Raw genomic sequence first — 22,170 nt, 5'->3', positions numbered from 1 at the left:
ATTGCTATTTAGGGGGATGTGCATTTCTAGTGCATGGATTAGCCAATAGATCAGCAGAAAAATCATTGAAAAATTAGTAAAAAACATATATCATGGACATTCAGGTTCAATTGATACCATGAAAAAGTAACAACAATAAATCAAAGACTAATCATATGGCACATTGAGAATATTCTCAGATCCAATTAAATCAAAGGGTTCATTTGCAACTCCACCTGCAAGAGTCACCTAATGACATGTGTCCTTGAGTTCCGATTCATGATATAATCAAATAGAATGTTTACATTTCCTTATTTCCTTAAGTTTAGCTGTTTAGCTTGGAGCACTAAGCTAAATAGCTAAATTTTAGCTGGGTAAATTTTAGTTAGAGCAAGTACATTGGTGTTGTTTAATAGACGGTCTCATGTATTTACACGTAATCTTAAGACAACTCAATAGGCAAACCGTACAATGGGTTGTTTTATAAGTTGTCTGGTAGAGCTATATAATTTTTCAATTTGTGCATATGAAAAAGGAAAAATTATGAGTTGCATGGCGCCAATAGTTTCTACAATGGTTGTTAAGTTATCTCGAAGTCCTACAATTTAGCTCATGAGGCGGTTTTTTCGCGAAACAACAACCTCTTTCTCTCTCCTCTCTCTTTCTTCCACATCATCAAAAATCCTATGTAGCATGGCACTGTATGAGACGACCTATAAACCCGCTGACGCTGACGTGCTTAAGGATTCAACGAGTTGCCTAAGCATTCAACAACTTCTCAACTAGTAAAATTTAGTGACCTAAACTTTGTTTAGTTAGCGGGACCCAACTAGAGCCATAGATGCCTCTGCCTCAGTGATGCTAAACTCCAACACTCCTAGCAAGACAACAAATGGCATCGTCGCAGTTAAAACTGAAACCCCATCGGCGCACGCCTCCACCGGAATCAGTGAACAGTGTCCTAAACCTGCCCCGGAAACCCCCTCCCCCATCGTCTGCGGACCCGCACCAGCCCCCGACACACGGGTCCCGCGCGGCGTCGGCGCCACACCTCAGCCGCACCCGAAGCGCAGGTGCCGCGTGACAGATGGGCGCCGCGATTTCTAAATCGGCAGGCAGCGTGGCAGCACGCCCGGACAGCACACTGGCTGTGGGCTGGACTCCGAGACCCAAGCCAACCGAGAACAAACTCGATCCCAACCCAGGCGGGGCCTTGGCATTCCGCTCACGAGCTCTCCGCCTCTCTCTTCTCTCTCTTCCACCACCCCACCCCCTCCCACGCCAATTTCGAAACAGCGCGAGAGCAGCCAAAAGCCGAGGGAGCCCTTCCGCCTCAGATTAGAACGACACCCAGAGAGGAGAGGGCGCAAGGCGGGAGCTTCGAGCGCGAATTGGGCGTCGATCCGGCGCGGCGGCCGGGGATGGCGGCCGCGGAGCAGCTCAAGGAGCTGGGGGAGAAGCTGCAGGCGGCGGCGCCGGCGCCCGCGGACGAGCTCGCCAAGCTCCTCGAGGTGAGACCGTGGAGACTCTTCGGAAGCTCTCGTGCTCGGGGGGTGGCTCCTCGCGCCCCCGAGCCGTGGCGGCGGGTGGCGCCGGGTGGGGTTCGGGTGGATCTGTGCGCAAGGCGAGGGAATTCGGCAGGTTTAGGGTTTAGAGCGCTGGAAGGTACGGTGCTGGCCGTAGGGTTTCGCTTGCGAATTGGGGGCGGCGGGTCCGCGGTTTGGATGGTTGGGCGTCAATTCAGCGTTGGGGAGGGTTTTCGGGGAGTGAGCTTTTGCGGGGAGGGCTGGTTAATTTAGGTGGCAAAAGGTTAGGTTTTGGCAAGATTGTGCTGTAGATGCTGTCGTGCCTCGTGAATTCGCGAGATTCGAGGTGGGTTTTACTTGTTCTGGCAGGGATTGTTGCTTTGGTTGGGGGAAGCACCGGGTGCAGCTTGGGCAATTTGGTGAGTTTTGGATGCTGAATTGCACTGTTGCAGTTCAGCTACCAAAGTTTTAGTTTCTGCTGTGTTGAAGAGAGGATTAATGTTGGTTAGGGTTCATGGGGTTTTAGCGTAACAAGAGGCCTCAGCTTTCTGGTGGTTGGCGGTTGTTTCAGTTACACTAGTTGTTACCGTTACACTAGAGGAGTGAATGGCACGAGTGGAACAAGAGTGCAGCTTGATCGTTATGCTGAATTGCACTGTTGCAGCTAGGCACCCAAAGTTTTAATTTCTGCTGTGTTATTGCGATTGGTTAGGGTTTATGGGGTTTTAGCGGACAAGAGGCCTCACCTTTCTTTCTGGCGGCTGGTGGTTGTTTCAGTTATGCTAGTTGTTTCCATTACACTAGAGGAGGGACAGTAGCTAAGGGAAGCTGCAGATTTGTTCCATGAATCATTTTGGTGGCAGTTTATGTCAATACGTTTTGTTAAACCTAGGGCATGCTTCATGGAAATGCTGTGATCAGGGTACCGCTTTGTCTAGCAGTACCTTGAATGCTGTGGTTATATGACAGTTTTATTTTGGTAATTTCTTTATACTATTTATCGCAGGAGACTATTTTATTCGGTTTGCCCTCGAATCATGCCTTTTAGAACCACATGGACAGGCCACCTGTGCATGTGTTGGAACACAAACGCACCTATGCTTGTCCGAGTAAACAGCAAATGATATTCAACTTGTCAGAGAAGGAAACTGAATCTTGTACTCTTAGGGTCACACATTTGGGTCTTGTGTGTTCTGGTGTCGACTGCTCTCTGTTAGAGTTTTGGATGTGAAGAGGTCCATAAAAACTCAGTCCTAGGGAGAAACTCTCCCAAGGTATTGCAGTAAGAAGAAATTTTCTCGAGCTGCAGGACTGTGGAAAGGCCCTGAAGGCCAGCTACCCAGGACATGCCTGCAGCATGCATAGCTCTGAAAACAGCCATGGGTGAGGTACTACATGTGTGTTCTCATATGGAGAGGACCATGGGTTCGACATTTTGGTGGTAAATAGTATAATTTGTAGCTATTGTGGTATCTTGTGATTACGATTAAAAAGGTGTGTGCAGTTGCACACATACATAATAACTATCCTAATCGAAGTCACTATGCCACCAAGATAACTGTCACCAGAGTTAGTGTACCACTATGGCACCAGGAATTAACTGCGTGATGATACAATCTCTCAAAAGCAGGCACTGTTATGTTGTTTTTAAGTATGAAATTGGTTAGTCATACATACTGGTTTGATACTTAAATTGGGATCTTTTTCTTCATGGCAACTATGCCCTAGATACTCTATTGATGCTAATATTACTGCAGAAAGCTGCGGAATGCTTACATGGAATAGAGCAGTCGCCGGGGCTCTCGGTGATGGAAGCTATTCAACCAAGTTTAAAGGCTGTCACCAGAGAAGAATTTCTGAAACATGAGGATGAAGATGTCAAAGTTCTCTTGGCGACCTGCTTTTGTGAAATTACAAGAATAACTGCACCTGATGCTCCCTACGACGATGATGTTTTAAGGGTAACTATCATATCCTTTAAGGCACCAAATGACTGGTTTAGATAACTTGTATTGAGTTTACAACGTTTCTTTGGCATTTGAGATTTTTTTCCTTGTGCAGGACATATTCTATCTAATTGTAGGTACATTTCGCGGACTCAGTGATGTTAATAGTCAAACCTTTGGCAGGAGAGTTGCTATTCTCGAAACAGTTGCTAGATACCGAGCATGTGTTGTGATGTTAGATCTTGAATGCGACGATCTTATCACAGACATGTTTCGAACATTCTTAGAAGTTGTCAGGTAATTTAATAATTCAACTTTGTCAACTAGGTCAGTGCCTTGTGGTAGAGCATGAATGTTCATTCATTTATTGCTGCTTTATTTTCTCACTGTTGGTTGTGTTGTAAAGAAATCCAACAAAATGTATTCCAATAAAATCTATACTTGTTCTTCTTTGAACATGATTTCTGCAACTTCACAATGAATATGATTTCCTTTTGGTCTTTTGTCCGTGTTTATTTTTAAACTTAGAAGTGTGTACTGAGGCCTGAATTTCAAAGTCCTTATTGCTAAATAAATGGCTGTAGTATTTTCAGTCCAGTAGCATTTCAAAATCCTCAAAAGATATACTGCTTAACAACATATGTATTAAGTATGTAGGTTAGCAGCCTTGATATCCATAACTGCTGATCTTTTTGAACACTTTAGCTGGCCAAAGAGGTTGCAGTAATATTGATCTAGAGCTGGAACATAATTTCTCGCGGTTCCATATAATTTTACTAGTATCATACTTTTTTGTGAAACTTGGTTAACAAACGGTTGGAATATTGTTCTGTGCCTAAGCAGAAACTCAAAGGTTTATTTCCTTGCATATGATTAAATATTATTGTGAACAATGCCAGATAACTTTCTTCATGCAACATTTCTGTTAGCCCTGTCATTCTTGATAGAAGTGCATACACCACATATTAGGTTATATTTTATTTTCCCTTGTTTGACTTCAGTTTTCTTATGTGATGCAGTGACAGTCATGAAGAAAACATTGTAAAGTCAATGCAGACAATAATGACCCTTATTATAGATGAGAGTGAAGATATACAGGAGAGTCTTCTGCGTGTGCTGTTGTCAGCATTGGGGCAGAAGAAAACTGTGAGTACCTTTCCTTTTAAGGTGTTTCAGGGATATTTTACAAATTTCAGAGGATCGCTGTTAGCTTCATCTACTGTTTCACCTATTCTTATGTTTGATTTACTTCTCTGAATTATTATTTCTGCGACTTCTGATAACTAGGGGGCTGCAATGTCCGGACGTAAGCTTGCTCGCAGTGTCATCGCGCATTCTGCTGGAAAACTTGAACCATACATAAAGAAGTTTCTGACATCATCATGGACTGGGGATGGCAGTTCTTTGAATGATCAAATTGATCACCATGGAATCGTATTTGATGTTTATCAGTGCGCTCCGAAGGTTCTTAAGGTGATCGTGCCTTATATTACTGGGGAATTGCTGGTACGATCTTACTCTGGAGCAATCACTTGGAATAAATGTTGGGAACAGAAACTGTCCACATTTTTCTCAAATCGATTCATAATAAAATGCTATAGTTCTGAGTTTAAGCGACTGGTTTCTTTTGGATTGTCATACTTTGTTGATTAAAGTCATATTTAATATTTTCTAGGCAGATGAAGTAGATGTTCGGTCTAAGTCAGTTGAATTACTTGGGGAAATTTTTTCTTTACCTGGAGTCCCTATTGTGGAACATTTCAAGACTCTCTTCGCTGAGTTTCTGAAGAGACTGACTGATAGAGTAGTTGAAATCCGTATTTCTATGGTTGAGCATTTGAAGAGATGTTTAATATCGGATCCTTCCCGAGCTGAAGCTCCTGAAATCATTAGTAAGAATCATCTTCCTCCCCCCCCCCCCCCTAGTTGCGCTCATTTAATTTTGACTGATCAATAAATTTTGCTTATCCCTGATGGTTGTCTTCCTGGCAGAGGCACTTTGTGACAGATTGCGTGATTATGAAGAAAATGTGCGGAAGGGAGTGGTGACCGCACTTTGTGATGTAGCTTGCCATTCACCTGATGCTATTCCAATCGACACAATTAAAGTAGTAGCAGAGCGTGTCCGTGATAAATCGGTTAGTTTTCCTTTGCTCTTCTTCACACACTTCAATTTTTTCCATTTATTTTTATCTGTATGATTTACTTTAAAGTATGTGTATTCTTGAAAAAATTGCAGCTGTCTGTGAAGTGCTATACTGTGGAGAGGTTGGCAGATATTTATAAGCTATATTGCCAGAGGGGTCCTGATAACTCAGCAAGTTCTGATGATTTTGAGTGGATACCTGGAAAAATATTAAGATGCATTTATGACAAAGATTTTAGGTAAGAGCATGACTATTCTTGGCTTATATTTTCTCTTGCCGTATCATTTGGCCCCATTGAATTGTGTCATGATAGACACATTTTCTTGCTAAACTCTGCCTAACTGGTGGTGTCTGATTTGGTCACCTCAAAAGTTGCGTCTGCGCGTTTGCTACAACTTTGTGCAGCAGCCAGCAAATCATGATAGGCATTCAAACAGGACAATGTATTCAATTTGTGTGCCTAGCTGCACTTGTTCAATTATGCTTTTAAAAATATCCAATTATGTGCGTGTGTGGCTCCCACGCTTGACATGCCTAGTGCGGCGAAGTGTGATGGTCATCCAAAGTGTGGTAAAAGTGCAGTTATACACTTGTACTACAGCATATATGCTTACATATGCCAAAAGTCCTACTTATCCTTTCTTACCAGTAAGACATGCTCGTTCTGTAATTTCTTTGTAAGTTTATTGCTGGTTTTGGTTTCCCATGTCTCTTGGGATCTGCCTAACAGGAGTGAGTACTTTCTCCCTGCATAGTTATGTAGTGTTTTATGTGCAAGTTCTGTTGTGCGTATATTCATTTTTAGCCCAGTGTGGACATCAGATGTGTGCATTCTTAGTTTCTTTCCTGTTACTTTGTCAAATGGTATAGCTTTTTTCCTTGAGGTGAAGTGAGTTTTTGTCAGGTGTTTTTTTAATATAAATGAAGTAAGGGAAGCCCCTACTGTTTATTGGGTTATTTGGGTCATGGGGTGTGAGCCTATGAGATCGCCCATATGATGGCTTTATTATTTGGTGCAGGCAAGAGTCAATCGAATCCATTTTGTGTGCTTCCTTGTTTCCACCGGAGTTTCCAACGAAGGGAAGAGTGAAGCACTGGGTTACAGCTGTTACGTACTTCGATAAAAATGATATGAAAGCTCTCGAATCGATTCTTCTGCAAAAGCAAAGGTGTGATTTTCCGTCTATAGATTGCTTAAATTGATGTTGAGCTCTTTCTGAAAGTGGTTTTGATATGTGTGTCTCCCCCTGAAATTATCAGAGTGCAACAAGAAATGCTGAAATACATGTCCCTTCGGCAACTAAGCCAGGTTAGTGTGAATCTTGAATGTATTATAAAGTGACTGTGTGATCGATTAGGTTACCTTGTTAATTCCTTTTGTAATGCAGGAAGATGCCCCTGATCTGCAAAAAAGAATCGTTGGATGTTTCCGAAGCATGTCTCGCTTATTCAGTGACCCTGCAAAGTGTGAGGAGAACTTCAACATGCTTCATCAGCTAAAAGATGGCAATATCTGGAAAATATTCACTAGCCTGCTGGATTGCTCAAGTACATTCGAGAAAGCTTGGTCTCTTCGGGTACATTCCATTTCATTTTCTTTTTGTAAGTTAGATGTAAAATAGAAAGGAGAAGTGAGAAATAAATGCCTCTGTCCTGTTCCTGATCCAAGCTTTTGCCACTTTTCATTCCATTTGTTTCATCAATTGCTACATAAAGACGAGATGTTTGCCTGCCAGTGGTTGAAAATGTTTGCAATGATTAAACCTGCTTGACTTGTTTTCTGAATATGCCCTAGTTAAACAATTTGAATTTATGTGTAATCTGCAGGCAGATTTGCTTAAGATACTTGGTGAAAAACATGCACTTTATGATTTTGTGGGCGCATTAGCAATGAAATGTTCATATTTACTTGTAAACAAGGAGTATGCCAAAGAGATCCTGTCAGAAGCTTCTGAACAGAAGACTTCTGGGAATACAAAGCTCATCTCGGCATGCATGAATCTTCTAACGGTAACTCAATTTCCTGAATCACTGTTCATTTTTTTAATAGATCATTTATCGGCCATGTTGTATCCTTGATGAATTATTATTTTGTTCATATTTTGGCATAAACGTACTGAGCAATTTCAGGAGTTGCTTGTATGTCAGAGGATTTTCTTTGAATGTTTGAAATTTCTTAGGTCTGTTCATTTGTTGTAATCTGATGCTTTGGATATAATGTAGCTAAAAGCAGGCAATTGATTTATTGGACACTTACTAGCTTGTACATCCATCAGAAATTTAGAGTAGAAAGATAGGGTACAGTGAGACAAGTCACTGAAGTTTAGAATTAACCACACTTGTAGCTTTCCATGGTCCGATAACTCGTGGCAGCACTGCAGGAAGAAAAATGCAGTGGTGCGGCATGGTTACCAATAAACAAAGGCCTTTATTCTTTTGCGATGACTGATGACAAAGGCCTAGGGTGTCAAATCATTTATAAAATCTGCACATATGGATTCATGATCCAAAAACAATTGTTCTGTTTCTACTGTGCAATCTTAATGATGCATATGCCATTGCCAGCCCAGGCTAATGGCCTTTGTCTTGAGTTTAAGATGTGGCTTGTTTTCCTGCTATTTGGTTTACTGAGGACTGGAATTAATTGAAGTGTCTCATGACAATTCATCACAACCTCTAATAATATACATGGATGAATAATTTGGTATTGGCAGCTGCTGATGAATGGTCAAACATGTTATTGAGATGTTATGATGCATGGGTCCCTGGCAGACAAAACATTGGCCAGGTTATATTAGATCCAATTTATGAATTGCTTGGAGCTAGATTAGATTAGATCCAACTATGAGTTACTTGGATTTCAAGTAATGTCTCTATATTTAGGTAGGACGTTCAATAAAGTTCAATAATGAATAGAACGAGAAGTCCTTGCTGCCCGTGGGATCTTGTACCCAGCGCCAGTGGTTATCTCGCTCACTGTAACCAAATCCCAAGAACATAACACTGTACTCTTAGCATCTCCTAACACCAGTGACTAAATTACTCATGTTTATGTAAAAAAAAATTCTGTAACAACAGGTATAATGATGTTTCTTAGTGGAATACTTCTGTCTCCTATGTATAGTCTGACTTCCCTTCGTTCAAATATTATTTTAAAGCTTATGTCTTAATCCTTTTTGTGTGCAGGCAATTTCTAGTTTCTTTCCATCCCTTTTGTCTGGACTTGAAGAAGACATTATTGAACTCCTGAAGGAGGATAATGAAGTGCTTAAAGAGGGCATTGCTCATGTCTTATCGAAGGCTGGTGGCAATATTCGTGAACAGCTAGCCTCATCAAGGTGCAGTTTCTTGGGAGCCTCTTAATTTTGCGATCTATCTTAATATTAACTACTAAGGTTATGGAAGTAAATTGATGTGGCTCTATTTCAGTTCCCTTGATCTTTTATTAGAGCGTTTATGCTTAGAGGGCACGCGGAGACAAGCTAAATACTCTGTTCATGCACTTGCTGCAATTACAAAAGATGATGGTCTTATGTCACTATCTGTTCTTTACAAGGTATCAGTTACAAATTTAATTCTCTCCTGTTAGTTATTTCTTGTGCTACAGTGTATAATTGGCATATTGGGAAAATTAAATGTTGCATTTGTAACCTTGTAGAGGCTTGTGGATTTGTTGGAAGAGAAGAAAGTGCATTTACCATCCATCTTGCAATCTTTGGGGTGTATAGCTCAGATATCCATGCCAATTTTTGAAACGCGGGAAGAAGAGATAATAAATTTCATAACTAAAAATATTCTTGAGTGCAATGATGTAAGACCTTTTCTCTTTGAATTATCATTTCTATTCTATCTTTTATACCGTTGTCATCACAATTCCAAGTGTCAGCAGGATATGGTTGAAAATTCTTCTCATAAATCTGAATGGGGTGATAGTACACAGAATTGCTTGCTGAAGGTTGGTGAAGTTATGGTATTCAAGGTCTGACTTACAGTCCAATCATCAATGCTCCTTGACTGTTAGTTCTTTTTTTTTTTTGCAGATTTATGGCATCAAAACTTTGGTGAAGAGCTATCTACCTTGCAAAGATGCTCATGCACACCCTGGAATAGAAAAGTTATTTGATATTCTGAAGAATATTCTTACCTATGGTGATATTTCTCCAAATATGGTCTCAAGGTACTTGTAGATACACACCCTTCAATTGCATTGTAGAACATTCTGCCCTGTATAACATTTTATCTTGCTGCTCTACATGCAGTGCTGCTGATAAGGCCCACTTGAGGCTTGCAGCAGCGAAAGCTGTTCTCCGCTTATCAAGACAATGGGACCACAAAGTACCTGTTGATGTATTTTATTTGACCCTCAGGATTTCACAGGTATTTCATTGGGCACAATGCTGCTTGCAGGCCTTCGTTGTTCTGTGTGTTAGGTCATCAACTTTGGAGATTCATATTTCTATTCATTTTCAGGATGATTTTCCTCAGGTGAGGAAATTATTTCTTTGTAAAGTACATCAATATATCAAGGAGAGGACATTGGATGCAAAATATGCTTGTGCCTTCTTGTTTGGCGTTAATGATTATCATGCCCCTCAGTACGAAGAGGTTCATATTCTAAACACGCTACAAATTCATTCTTGGTTTTTTTTGAAAGATAATCAATTATGTCTCACTGAGTTTCTCTTGTTTCCATGCATTTCTCAGTTCAAGCACAATCTGATTGAAGTAGTTCAGATATGCCAACAAGTTAAGATGCGCCAACTTTCGGTCCAAGCAGATATGAATTTGCCGACGGCTTACCCAGAATATATAATTTCCTTTTTGGTTCATGGGCTTGCTCATGATCCTTCATCCCCAGACATTGAGGAACATGAGAATGTCAAAGCATTTGGTCCAATCTACTGGTATCTAATATAGCTCTTTCTATGCTGCTCTCTTGTTATCACGATTTTACTTGTCCACAAAATATTATTTCATAATCTGCACCCTTGCAGTGAAATGTATTAGAATATCATATATTGGATGCAATAATATGTGATATAATTCTTAACATATGTTCTAGTTTTTACCATTGTAACGTTGCTCTATTCTATTTTACTTGATAGCATTGCTTGAATGTTGCATGCCTTTGTCATGTTCACGGCTTTGCAGTCTGCTATACTCTTGAAACCGTAGATTATTGGCCAAAAAATGGGCTTCAAGGTTGTGAAGAATTTTCTTGACATAGGCCAACCAGGCCTCACATATTGGTTAAATGGTTAGGTTTTAAGTGGTTTATTCCCAATGATGCACCTTTAGATGTTATAATCTAAGGTCCGGTCTAGTTTATTTTGTATAGCTTGGAATTATTGGGCTACATGAATAAAAAGACAATGTGCTTATCTTAACCCTTCTAGCTGAAATAGTCGTGTGCTTGTACGTGCAAATATTTATCAAGAAGCTTTTTTTTCCAGGCGATTGCATCTGATTCTTTCAATTCTCCTGGGAGAAAAGGGTTTGCAACATGGTGTTCCAGGCATGAAAAAGGAGAGCTTCACTACATTAATATCTATATTCAAAAGTATCAAACATTCACAAGATGTGGTTGATGGAAATAAGACCAAGGTAGCGATGTGTTTGACTTTTTTTTTTCCTTCATTTGGGTTGATGTACATATTCGTGGCTACTCAGTACGACTTAATGTTCTGCATGCTGTTCACAGACTCTGCATGCTATATGTGATCTTGGTACCCTTATTGCAAAGAGGTTGTGCAATGATCAAACAGATTTATCAGAAGCTCAAACAGTTCCATTGCCTGCTCAACTTTACACACCACTTCAGGATAACCAAAATGAAAATTCTGTGGTATGTGCTCCAACAAAGCATGAAAGAGTTGCTTGATAGTTAATAAGGCTTCCATTATTGATAGTTATCTAATAATTTGCAGGAAAATGACGAGAAGATGTGGTTGGGATGTGAGAAAGTACTGGCACATTTCGAGGCTGTAATGACAGCAAACGTTGATAAGGTATGAAATGGATAATGAATACAGTAATGCTATGGAACAGATGTCCGGAATCTTAAAAAAATCGGACGGCTCGACATATGTTGCAATAGTTAAGCATCGATGTTTCAACTATTGTTTCTGCATGTTTTTGGACAGTGAATGTTGCATAAACATAGTGTTCATGTTGCGGTGGGAATTTTCTATCCTAGAGTCGAATGACGTAGTCATTTTTACACATTATTTTATCATGTTGCAAATTACGACCGCTAATGTTGCACTAGGTAATTTTTAATGTTTCGTCGGAGCGTCCGATGGGAAATTTCCCATCGGATGTCCGGGCGCTTGCAGCGCCGTAATGAATATAGCTCACCTTTGCCTGTTATGTCTCAACTGCACTAGTTTCTTTCTTTTTATGTGTTTCCAGGTTAAATCTCCCAAACATAAGATGCTTATTGATGAGACTGATGAATTTGGAAATGAAGTTCCTCTTGGGAAAATTGTCAAACTTCTTAAATCACAAGGAGAAAAGAAGGCGGGGAGAAAGCAGAAGACACCATCAAGTTCAGTAAATGCAGGGAATGATGATGATGTCCTGGGTTTAGTAAGAGAAATTAACTTGGACAACCAAGGAGATTTGGGGGAATCACAAAAGAGTAAGCCTAAGAAGCGTCAGACTGAGTCAAAAGAGAGTAACGAGAAGCCACTTGATTTTTCCTCACCTAAACGCAAAAGATCGATTTCTAATAATAGACCACATTCAGCAAAAGGTAGTAAAAACAGTGATGAGCGTCTATTGCATACTCCCAACAAAGGTAGGACTGATAACTCATTGGAAACTAAGTTGAAGGAGAAGAAAGGCAGACATGATTCAAATGATACAGAGCTGTTAGTTTCTCCTAGTAGTAAAACCCCTGTATCTAAAGGAAATAAGGGTGCTAAGAAATCCCATACTGACATTTTGAATAGTGGTCTAAAGGTAATTTCTTCCATCTCTATCGTATTTATATATTTGTAAAACTTATGAAGTTTAGTTTCTGATTTGTCCATTCTTTTTCATCTTTTTCAGAAGTCTGCTGATGCAGACAGTACTAAGAGAACTGTTGAACCGAGAAGTCTAAATGGGTCACTCAAAAGACAGAAACCAAAACCAGTTTCTGGTTTAGTAAAGGTAATAGTTATTATTCAATTATATTTTTTTCTCAGACATGAAGGAGAGTTGCATATTTTGTATGGACAAAGTAGTCTTTTATTCTGTAAGCCACATTGTTATGGGCTTAGATTTGTTGGACAAAGAGAGGGAAGGCAGTGGAGGCACTCTTTATCTGAACAGTACCGCATGGACAGTATCAGGGAGAGAGATGGAGAAAGGGAAATTCCTTCTATCTGCTTAATCTTTACTGGTAGCCCTCCTCTATTCATGGAGGAAGTTACTTGTCCCCTAAGCCAACTACCTAGATTGGACCTTGTAGAGAATCAAACCTAGTTACAATCATATCTACAATGTCCCAATTACAATTTGAATTAAGAAAAATCCTTATGGGCCCTAGGTGGGGCCCAGCTAGCCAACCTGCTTGGGCTGGTGCCTGTAGTGCTGGCCAACCACGACACAAATTGAATTAGTCGCAGTTTTTGTACAAATCATACCAATCACTGGAAGGAAGCATATATGTTCTTGGTCATAGATGAAGCACATTTGTGGCAGGTAGCTGGAGCCAAGGGGCTTGCTGCCCTGCACCTAGAAAGGGTGGTGATCTAGAGTTTAAAACAGGGGTTTAGTCCGGTCAGGTTCTTGTGTGCATTTTTTTGATACGAAAGATTAGTGCCAATGGTTTACATCCCTCATCCTGGTCCAAGGTGGGGTGATGTCCTGTAATTTGGACCTTTATTCTCTCTTAATCAAAGATACGCAGCTCTCCTGCGTGTTCGAGAAAAATTTGTGCAAGCAAGTTACCTTCTAGTGTCTTGTGTCTGCTAAGAGTTTGTTTATACCTGTAGTGCTCAACGCATGATTCAAGCAGCACAGACTTGGTAGGACACCGAATAAAAGTTTGGTGGCCGTTGGATAAGAGGTATATTCTCTAGTTAACATTATCTGAACATATGCTGTTATTGCAATTAGTTGATTCCTGAAGGTGGGGCTAATTTTAAGAGTTTGTTTTTTTATTAGATTTTATCAAGGTCTTGTTCAATCATATGATTCATCCAAGAAAAAACATACGGTAAGCTCCCCAAAATTTGAACAATGCATTAATAATTCATTATCTGTAATGATTAATCCATTTTTACTGCTGCAAGTACCACCATAAAGAGCAGCAATTTGCTTTGTGTTTGGACACCTTGTCTATTTCTATGGATGTAATTGAAGGTTTTTATGATGTATGTTTTCCAGTCTGCCTCGGATTGTTTGTGGACTGTTATTGATTAAGAAGGAAATACTGTTGTTGCTTAAAAACTTTACTGCCTCAGAAAAAAAAGATTTGTTTATACTGATGTTTTAAGTCACAATTATTGTAAATTGTAAAGCCATGGACATGGCATCTAAAGCTGTTGTGAATATGTGGTTCCTTTTTAATGTTTGATATGCAGTGTCTTCTTACTTTGTTGTTTATTCAACACTTAAGTAGCTTCAATTTGTCTCAGTTAAAATGTTATAGGTTTACTATAGGTTTATTTAAGCTATAGGTTTACTTTCCAAAAGGTGAACAATTCTGTAACACTGGTATAACTGCAGTAATGCCTGCTATATTCCACTGGATTGTACAGAGTGCTTGGTGCTCACAGTAGCAACTTTCAATTATGTGTAGTATGAGCTAGTTGCCATCTCAACACGTTGAAGTTGTAGAAATGATAATTTAAGTCCAGACCGGTAGAAATTTGTAGGTGCATCAGATGTGCTTATATGATTTTACTTCCCTAAATACTTAAATAGGTGCTATACGATGACGGAGATGTTGAAGTGCTTAACTTGGCTAAAGAGAAATGGATGCCAGTTGAAAGTAATGATTCATCAGTTAAGGTAGAATATTTCTAGTTCTTTCATTGTCTTTTCAATGTAGAAGAAACTGTTTGATTCACTTTAGTTTGCTCAATATGGCAGAAGCAAAAGAAAGACCATCTTGTGACAAACCAAGGAAGGTAAGCTGATATTTTTCTTTCCCTAGAATCTACTCCCTCCGTTTCAAATTGTAGGTCGTTTTGACTTCTGTAGATACATGATTTTTGCTATGCATCTAGATATAGATTATGTCTACATACGTAGCCAAATATATATATATCTAGAAAAGTTAAAACGACCTATAATTAAGAACGGAGGGAGTACACTTTAGTAAACTGCTGTGCTGTGCAACTGTTGGGATCTAAGGAAACAGGCTCAAGCATCGGATTCAACTTAAATAATTAAAGATAGATTTTTCTTTTATGCCTATATCATGGAATTACCAGAAGTATTGAAGTCATTTGTAATTATATTAACCTATGGTGTCATTTATAAATCATTGGTCTCTAATCAACTTGCAGAGCACAGGAGAGAACAACCAGCATTAGCAAGTCTCCGCCTAGCCAACAGAAGTCAAAAAAGAGGTAAGCCCAAATGGAATGAAATGCTGTAATGATTCAGAGTCGAAACCATGGTGTAATTCATCTGTTTAATTCATCTTTCTAGGTCCTTGCCTCCAAAGAGGAAAGGGCAGCCAAAGAACAAACGTAGAAAGACTGCAGGAGGAATCAAGTCTGTTGTAGGGAGCAGTGGAGCTGGTGGTAATGATTCAGATTCATACAATTCCCTTGCCCACTCAGATGTGGATAAAGATGTAGAATCTGGTACGATTGCTTAATGAGTTAGCTTTGATTATATGGACCCGTTGTTTCTTGAATGCATGCCTTTTCTTTCATAGATGAGCCTAATGTGTTCATTTATACAACAGATGGCCAAATGGATGAAGAAGTAGTAATCAGCTCAGCTGAGAAAGAGAAGGCTGGGAAAGACTCCAAAGATGTGAAAATAAAAGAGAAGGCACGGAAGGGGTCCAAAGATGTGGAAATGAAAGAGAAGGCAGGGAAGGATTCCAAAGACGCGGAAATGAAAGAGAAAGTGGGAAAGGATTCCAAAGATGTGGAAATGAAAGAGAAGGAAGGTAAGGACTCCAAAACTGTAAAAATAAAAGAGAAGGCAGTGAAAGAGTCCAAAGATGTGGAAGGGAAAGAGGAGGCAGGGAAGGACTCAAAAGATGTAAAAATGAAAGACAAGTCAACGAAAGAGCCCAAAGATGTGGAAGTGAAAGAGAGGGCAGGGAAGGACTCGAAAGATGTGGAGATGAAAGAGAAGGCTGGAAAGGAGTCCAAAGATGTAAAAATGAAACAAAAGGCAGGGAAAGAGTCCAAAGATGCAGAAATGGAAGAGGCAGAACAGCAGGATGACCATAGTTTGAGCAACAAGGAGGAATCGGACAATGAAACCCTTGTGAGTGCACTCCTATGTGCTAGCCTATGTCTCCATACTGGACCTAATCTTCTCATCTTGCTATTTATGTTTCTTACCAATTTGCTTTGTTTTGAATGTGCAGAGCGTGTGGAAAAAACGCACAGCAAAAGCAACATAGTCTTGCTTTCTCAGCTGACCATTCATAGTAGGATGCAGATTTCACAGGCAGCAGTTCGGGAATGTGGATATCTCATTGATTGACCTTTCGCAATTGACAGTTGTAATGTAGAAAATGTTCGTTTCAATAGCAACACGTTAGTATAGAAGAACAGTGGAATAGGATTTGCTTGTAATGTTATTAGATGCGGGCACTTGTTTGCCCATTAAGCTATGGCATGGCATCCCCGGGTTGTCTTGTATATCCTTAAGAGGAGAGGGGTCAGAGGCTATGTAACATATCTGTTAGTTCTTTTGCAGGAGATAGTGCCTTGTTGTTGAACTGATGCGGAAATGTCGTAGGCAATAAACTAGTGGCACGTGTTGTAAAACTAGCTGTGGGCATCCAATTTGTGGTCCTCGTTCTAAAGAACCGTACTTTGGATGTATAATCTGACGCTGGAGATGTAGTAATTGGATTTGATAAGGTGTGTTAGTATAGTTTTGTTTTATACTGTTAGCATATAATTCTGCAGTATGGTTACTCGTATTTTTTTGGTACGAAGCTGTCGCTTGAATTTAGAGCTTAAATTCAACACAGTTAATATAAAATGATTCAGAAACTGTTGTACTGTTTGGTTCACAACATATTCTTTGCTCATTGTTATTCTATAGTCTTGGCTTTTGTTGGGGCAACGGCATTTTGAACCTAGGAAGCAATACATCGTCACCCGAGAAGTTGGCATCTATCTGATGAGCACGATCTCACGGATGCAACATTTTTATTTTATAACCTCGAACTGAGTCGTGCGTATTTCCACAGCCAGTTAACTGTGTAGGAAGAAAATTTTGCGCAACGTGTTAGCTTGTTAGGCATGTCCAGTGAGCTTACTGCTAAAGCTAGCTGAGCCTCATACAACACTAAACAATCACGCCCAGAAACGAAATGGGGTGATGTGCACCGTATACATTGCCACAAGTTACACTGAGCAAGCGCAAGAAAACTAAACGAAATGGGTAATGTAGATCATACGTTTAACATTGCCATAAAAGTTACGCTGGGCAACACCACAAAACTTGGACGCAGCAGGATGTTTAGGTCAGTACATGCCGGAAAGTCAGGTTGATCCTTGGTGAGCTTGCCTTGGCTCGCTTCGGAACTGAGTGCTGCCAATCCCGCTGGGTGTAGCCTCTCATCACAAGCAGCGAGCCATGCTTCAGGAAGAAAGAATGCTGCTGTTGAGGAGCAGCGAGCTTGAGCCGCTTTCGAGCAGCTTCTCCGGATCCAGAAGCGGCTGGTAAGATGTTGGGAGCGATCAATACCGGACAGGTAATGAGCGACAAAACAAAACAGGAGGTACCTTGTGATTTGGTAGGCTTTTTCCTAAGTACGAAGTCGCGTTCACAACCAAAGCTCACAGATGCTATTTCTGGAGTTGGTCCATAGAGTGGCTCATCGTCAGCATGCCATGAAACATAGTCTGCACCGGTCTTGTATCTGTTCAGGAGCAAGCTGTTAAAACAGCTCCCGGGAAGGGCTTCATGCACCTAATGAACGTTAATGAATCAGCGAATCACTAGAAATGATGAATGCTGATATATTTTGTAACGTTCCTACTGTCTTGACAAATACAAGCTAACAATACAATGGGTATCTATGGAACACTCCTTACTGCTTTCAGGATGTCCTTGAGCACGGGGAATTCATCCCAAGAATGGGCATGAGGCTGATGACCACTATATTTCAAATCTGGTAGCCCTTCATCTGCAACATAACAAACATCTCTAGGCTGCAGAAAAAGAAGAGGAAAAGATAATTGGATTAGCGGCTCTCTACCAAAATACACATTTACTTCAACAACTAGTCGCAACCCTATTATCACTCCAGCATTCGAAGAATCACACATCTCTTTTTCTACTCGACTAGTTTTCCTTTCTTCTGCCAGTGTATCTACCAGTTTCTATAACAAAATATCAAAATGATGTAATACAATTGGCAAGGAGTCCCACACTCCTAAACTGTATCACTGGAGACTTTTGTTGCAGTGACCCGACATATGGCTCCACCCTTAGCCTGTCCTCAACCACAGCTTAGCGCGCCCACTACTGCTTGACACTGGTGTTTACAATTCATGAGTCCCTGCTCGCAATTTGATGTAAAGTTTGGTCCATTGAACTATGACATAGCCATGCATTATGCTGTTTTTCAAAGATTTTGGGTTATCCTAGTTTGCTTACCCAAAAGCCCATCGTTTTCATCCATTTTACATCAATTGCAAGTTCACATATAGCTAAGATAATTTATGAAGAAAAATGTTCCAATTACCCAACCCAGGAAGGCATATCTAACCATGCGGCACAACCTCGAGCCCCTTGTATGATCAGGTTTTGCTAGATTGCTAAACCCACTGGAACGTGATGCTTTACCAAAACGACATACATTGCTTATCCAAAGACGGAACAGTGCGGCAATGCCTAAAGGAAAATAAAAAAAAATCTCAATCGGGTACCACAGCTACGGGACTCGCAAGATTAGCACCTGATCATTTTGCCAAAACAACAGCAGGGCTACCGATTTGCCTAGAAGGAACATGCGTATCGGGTAGCACAACTCCGATAATCCCCAATGCTTAGTCACCCTAACCGAACGCGGATGAACTGAACTGAGGAAATGGCTAATCGAGACGGCGCGGACCTGTGCGGTGCGGCCGAAGACGCGGAGTTCGGGGCGGTTCCAGGGGATGGTCTTGTCGAGGTAGTCGAACCATTCCCACGCCTTCTCGCGGTCCACGAACCGCTGGACGTGCACGACCTCGCTGCCGCCGCCCAGGTCAGTCACCTCCCGCCGCGGCGGCTCCGGCCGCTTCGCCCCCCCCTCTCGTTCCCCCGCCGCCGCCTTGCCGGAGATGCCGGGGTTAGGGTCGGAGTTTCCGTCCGCGCCTGGGGTCGGACCGGCGGCGAAGAGGCGGAGGCGCGAAGCCATTGGCGGTGCGGCGGTAAAGGGAGGGGTGGAGGCGCCGAGGCGGTGCGGCGATGGGAAACGGCCACACCCACACCCACACAGTGCCGAGGACTGCGGAGGCGGAAGACAAGGCACCAGCGCGCACGACTGATGAAAAGACGCAGGCCATAGTTTTACGTAAACGGTGTAGGAAGACGTATACCTCAATATTGTTTTTCCTACTTGTGGTCCTCCGACTTGGGCCAACCCCGAGAGGCCGAGACACATAGCACGCTAATGCGGTGAACGCTATGTATATATATGGCATACGTGATACGGAGTAGTACACATCATCTATCGCCTGAAACAATTTTTGCGTGGGCTTTTCCTTCAATTCGGCCCATAACTGATTCAGGCCCCACTATTTGACTGATTTTTTCACCCATCATCTGGCATGCGTGTTTGTGACGTGACGACTTCACGCGGGTTTTTCCTTCAATCGGCCCATAACCGATTTAGACCCAACAAATTATTTTTTACTACCTTATTCCCTTTCTCTTTTTGTTTTTTTTCTTTTCATCTGATCCTATGGATGCAACGGTTTTTAAAATTTTCCTTTATCCGATCCTCTTTGCTTATTTTCCTTTAAATTCCTTTTCTTCCACAAATTGTTATCTTTTCCTATGATATTATGAACTAGTTTTTTTTATTTTCTCCTTAATTTCTCTAATTTATATTTTCTTTTTTTCTTTTTATTTTTCTTTATTTTCTTTTTTAAGTTTTGTTTTGATTCTACAAACTTGTTTGCCATGTGTACATGTTTTGTTCGCTCGCAGTAATTTATTCGCGATGCAGATGTATTTTGTTCTGTAGAATAACTTGTTCGTAATGTGAAATGATTTGTTTACTTGTAGACTCATTTGTTCATGGTGTTAAATTGTTTTTTTGGTGTTGAAGGCTGAAATTGTACGCAGCATGGACCTATTTGTTTTCCAAGTGCAAGGACTGAGTCAATTGTTCAGTTTGTCGACTAATTTGTTCGGAATGTTAAATTATTTGTGCGCTCTATTTGATATTTTGTTCACAGAAATCAGTCATTTGTTCCTACGGTTCAAATATTCGTATGTCTTAGCAAAAAATGTTCAAGCTTTTTAGAAAATTGTTTGTAAAAATATATCGTCCAAACATAGTCAATTGTGGTCTTATTTTGAAGATTTTATTGCAATAAACACAATAATGCAATCAGAATTTAATTTGGATAATCGGTTTGAGATTTATGATTTTTTAAATTTCAGATTCCTTATCCTCAGCTCTTTTTCCTTTGTCAGGAATCAAAACATCTCAGCCGCGCTGTTCTTGAGGCAGGATGCTCATCAAAATTTCTACACTCCCCTCTCAAGGATTGCTTCTGAACAATTACAAGAACTCAGTCTTAGAGTTCTAGGTGTGGATGTTAATGAGAATGGGTCTGACTCCTGGTCCTATATCCGGGGTAATGACAACTATTTCTCCAGAAAAGCTTATGCTGTGCTCAAAGGAAATGCTACTGTCTCACCGATTTTTAAATGGATGTGGAAATCGAGTACACAAGGCAAACACAAGTTCTTTTGGCTGCTACTCAAAGATCGTTTGAACACTCGCAATCTCCTCCATTGGAAACACATGGTTCTGAATGATTATACTTGTGCGCTCTGCACTTCTGGACTTGAAGAAACTCTGCACCACCTCTTCTTCACTTGCCCTTTCAGTCTTATTTGTTGCAACTGGCTTGGGGTTGCATAGGATCATCCCTCTCGATGGTGGATTTGATCATTGATGCTCGTCAGAAGTTTGGATCAAAAATCTTCAGAGAAATCTCGATGGTCGCTTGCAGGTGCATATGGCTGCACAGAAACGGCATTATTTTGATGGTGCCACCCTCTCTCTGGATAGATGGAAGATGGTTTTCAAGGAGGAACTTTCTCTGGTTATGCACAGGGCTAAACCTTCTTTGAAGCAGGAGTTGAACATTTGGTTATGTAATCTAACATAGTGCTCTCCCCTCTACTAGTTAGGATCTTCTTTGGACCTATGGTCTTGTAATTTGTAAATATCCCTTTTATATATAGAAAAAAAATCCAGTAGGAGCCTCCCCTGCTGTTCGGTTCAAAAAAAAAGGTAATATATGGGATTTTGTCATAATGTAGCGACGTCTAATCGCACCCTGAATGCTCTTATTTTCCGTTATTTTTGTTTTGTAACTGCAGTTAGTCATTGTAGCGATAACTGTCGAGAGCTTCTATAGTCAGTAATTTTCGTTTCTTATCCAGATTATGTCATATGTCTGCAACAGAATCAAGTTTCGTGGGTAAGGAACGAAGCTCCATGTGATTTTTAATTCGCAGAGTTAAAGCTTTTCCTAATGTTATTCAATTTGTGAAGCAAATTGTTATGACCATATAATCTAATTTAAGATTTTTCACTGGAAGTTGATACGAATTTGAGTTTCACTGTCAGTTCTTTTATTCATACGGTCATACCTGACCCTGTTCCATTGTAGCATTTTGTCTACTCTCTAATTTTCCCCCCTTAATTTCGTGATGTAGCGCACTGCTTCCTCTCACAGTTAGTTGTGCTGCTGTTGGAAACACTTGATCACATAGGAAAAGAGAACACATGTCACCCCAAATTTACTAACCGCTTCCAATATTTTCTTAATAGATTGCTCTACCTTAGCTTGACTATCTTAAATCATTTCCTTATATATGCACATATGGACAATAGGAGTCAGTGCATACTACACCTTGCAACCAAAACTATCTAAGCACGTCAATCTTTTCCACAGATTTAGCAGTTTTGTGAGTGCCTCACCTTTGCCATTATAAAAATAATCTATAATCTTCATCCAATTTACTCATGCATATCATTATAAAGCATAACTTAAAAGACCATTCTAAATTTATATCTAAGCTACCACATATGTCATTTCTTAAAAATATCTTGAAGTAAACATCTTAGTCTAATTATCTTTACGTGCATCATACAAAAATATCCAAAACTAAACTAATATATGATTCTAAATTACCTAT

The 22,170-nt window shown here is 40.5% G+C and overlaps 2 protein-coding genes across 3 annotated transcripts; one reads left to right on the top strand and one right to left on the bottom strand.

Annotated features, from left to right (window-relative positions):
- Window positions 1-1,190: 1,190 nt before the first annotated feature.
- On the top strand, window positions 1,191-16,673 carry LOC117853328 (sister chromatid cohesion protein PDS5 homolog A). 2 transcript variants are annotated; one of them, XM_034735719.2, is made up of 33 exons: window positions 1,191-1,490; window positions 3,263-3,466; window positions 3,567-3,748; window positions 4,471-4,597; window positions 4,739-4,957; window positions 5,127-5,343; window positions 5,444-5,589; window positions 5,691-5,836; window positions 6,618-6,767; window positions 6,859-6,907; window positions 6,987-7,175; window positions 7,426-7,608; window positions 8,785-8,936; window positions 9,028-9,154; window positions 9,257-9,409; window positions 9,485-9,553; window positions 9,639-9,775; window positions 9,858-9,975; window positions 10,069-10,203; window positions 10,303-10,502; window positions 11,052-11,202; window positions 11,300-11,443; window positions 11,526-11,606; window positions 12,010-12,561; window positions 12,652-12,753; window positions 13,581-13,654; window positions 13,753-13,804; window positions 14,515-14,601; window positions 14,683-14,720; window positions 15,102-15,164; window positions 15,247-15,404; window positions 15,509-16,044; window positions 16,148-16,673. In XM_034735719.2, the coding sequence occupies exons 1-33, from the start codon at window positions 1,401-1,403 to the stop codon at window positions 16,181-16,183; spliced, it is 5,067 nt and encodes a 1,688-aa protein (XP_034591610.1). In that variant the 5' UTR covers window positions 1,191-1,400; the 3' UTR covers window positions 16,184-16,673. The 2 variants fall into 2 exon arrangements, with proteins under 2 accessions (XP_034591610.1, XP_072149233.1); XM_072293132.1 differs by having other exon boundaries at window positions 9,257-9,553.
- Window positions 16,674-17,066: 393 nt separating this feature from the next.
- Window positions 17,067-19,405, bottom strand: LOC117853448 (DNA oxidative demethylase ALKBH2). Its single transcript, XM_034735807.2, has 4 exons — window positions 18,857-19,405; window positions 17,835-17,951; window positions 17,523-17,709; window positions 17,067-17,456 (listed from the first exon to the last, which is right to left on the bottom strand). Exons 1-4 carry the CDS (start codon window positions 19,388-19,390, stop codon window positions 17,257-17,259), a joined length of 1,038 nt encoding a protein of 345 aa, XP_034591698.1. The 5' UTR covers window positions 19,391-19,405; the 3' UTR covers window positions 17,067-17,256.
- Window positions 19,406-22,170: the final 2,765 nt, after the last annotated feature.

Source organism: Setaria viridis, chromosome 4 (assembly GCF_005286985.2).
Source record: "Setaria viridis chromosome 4, Setaria_viridis_v4.0, whole genome shotgun sequence".
NCBI lineage: Eukaryota > Viridiplantae > Streptophyta > Magnoliopsida > Poales > Poaceae > Setaria > Setaria viridis.
This window is presented reverse-complemented; position numbering and strand designations above follow the sequence as displayed.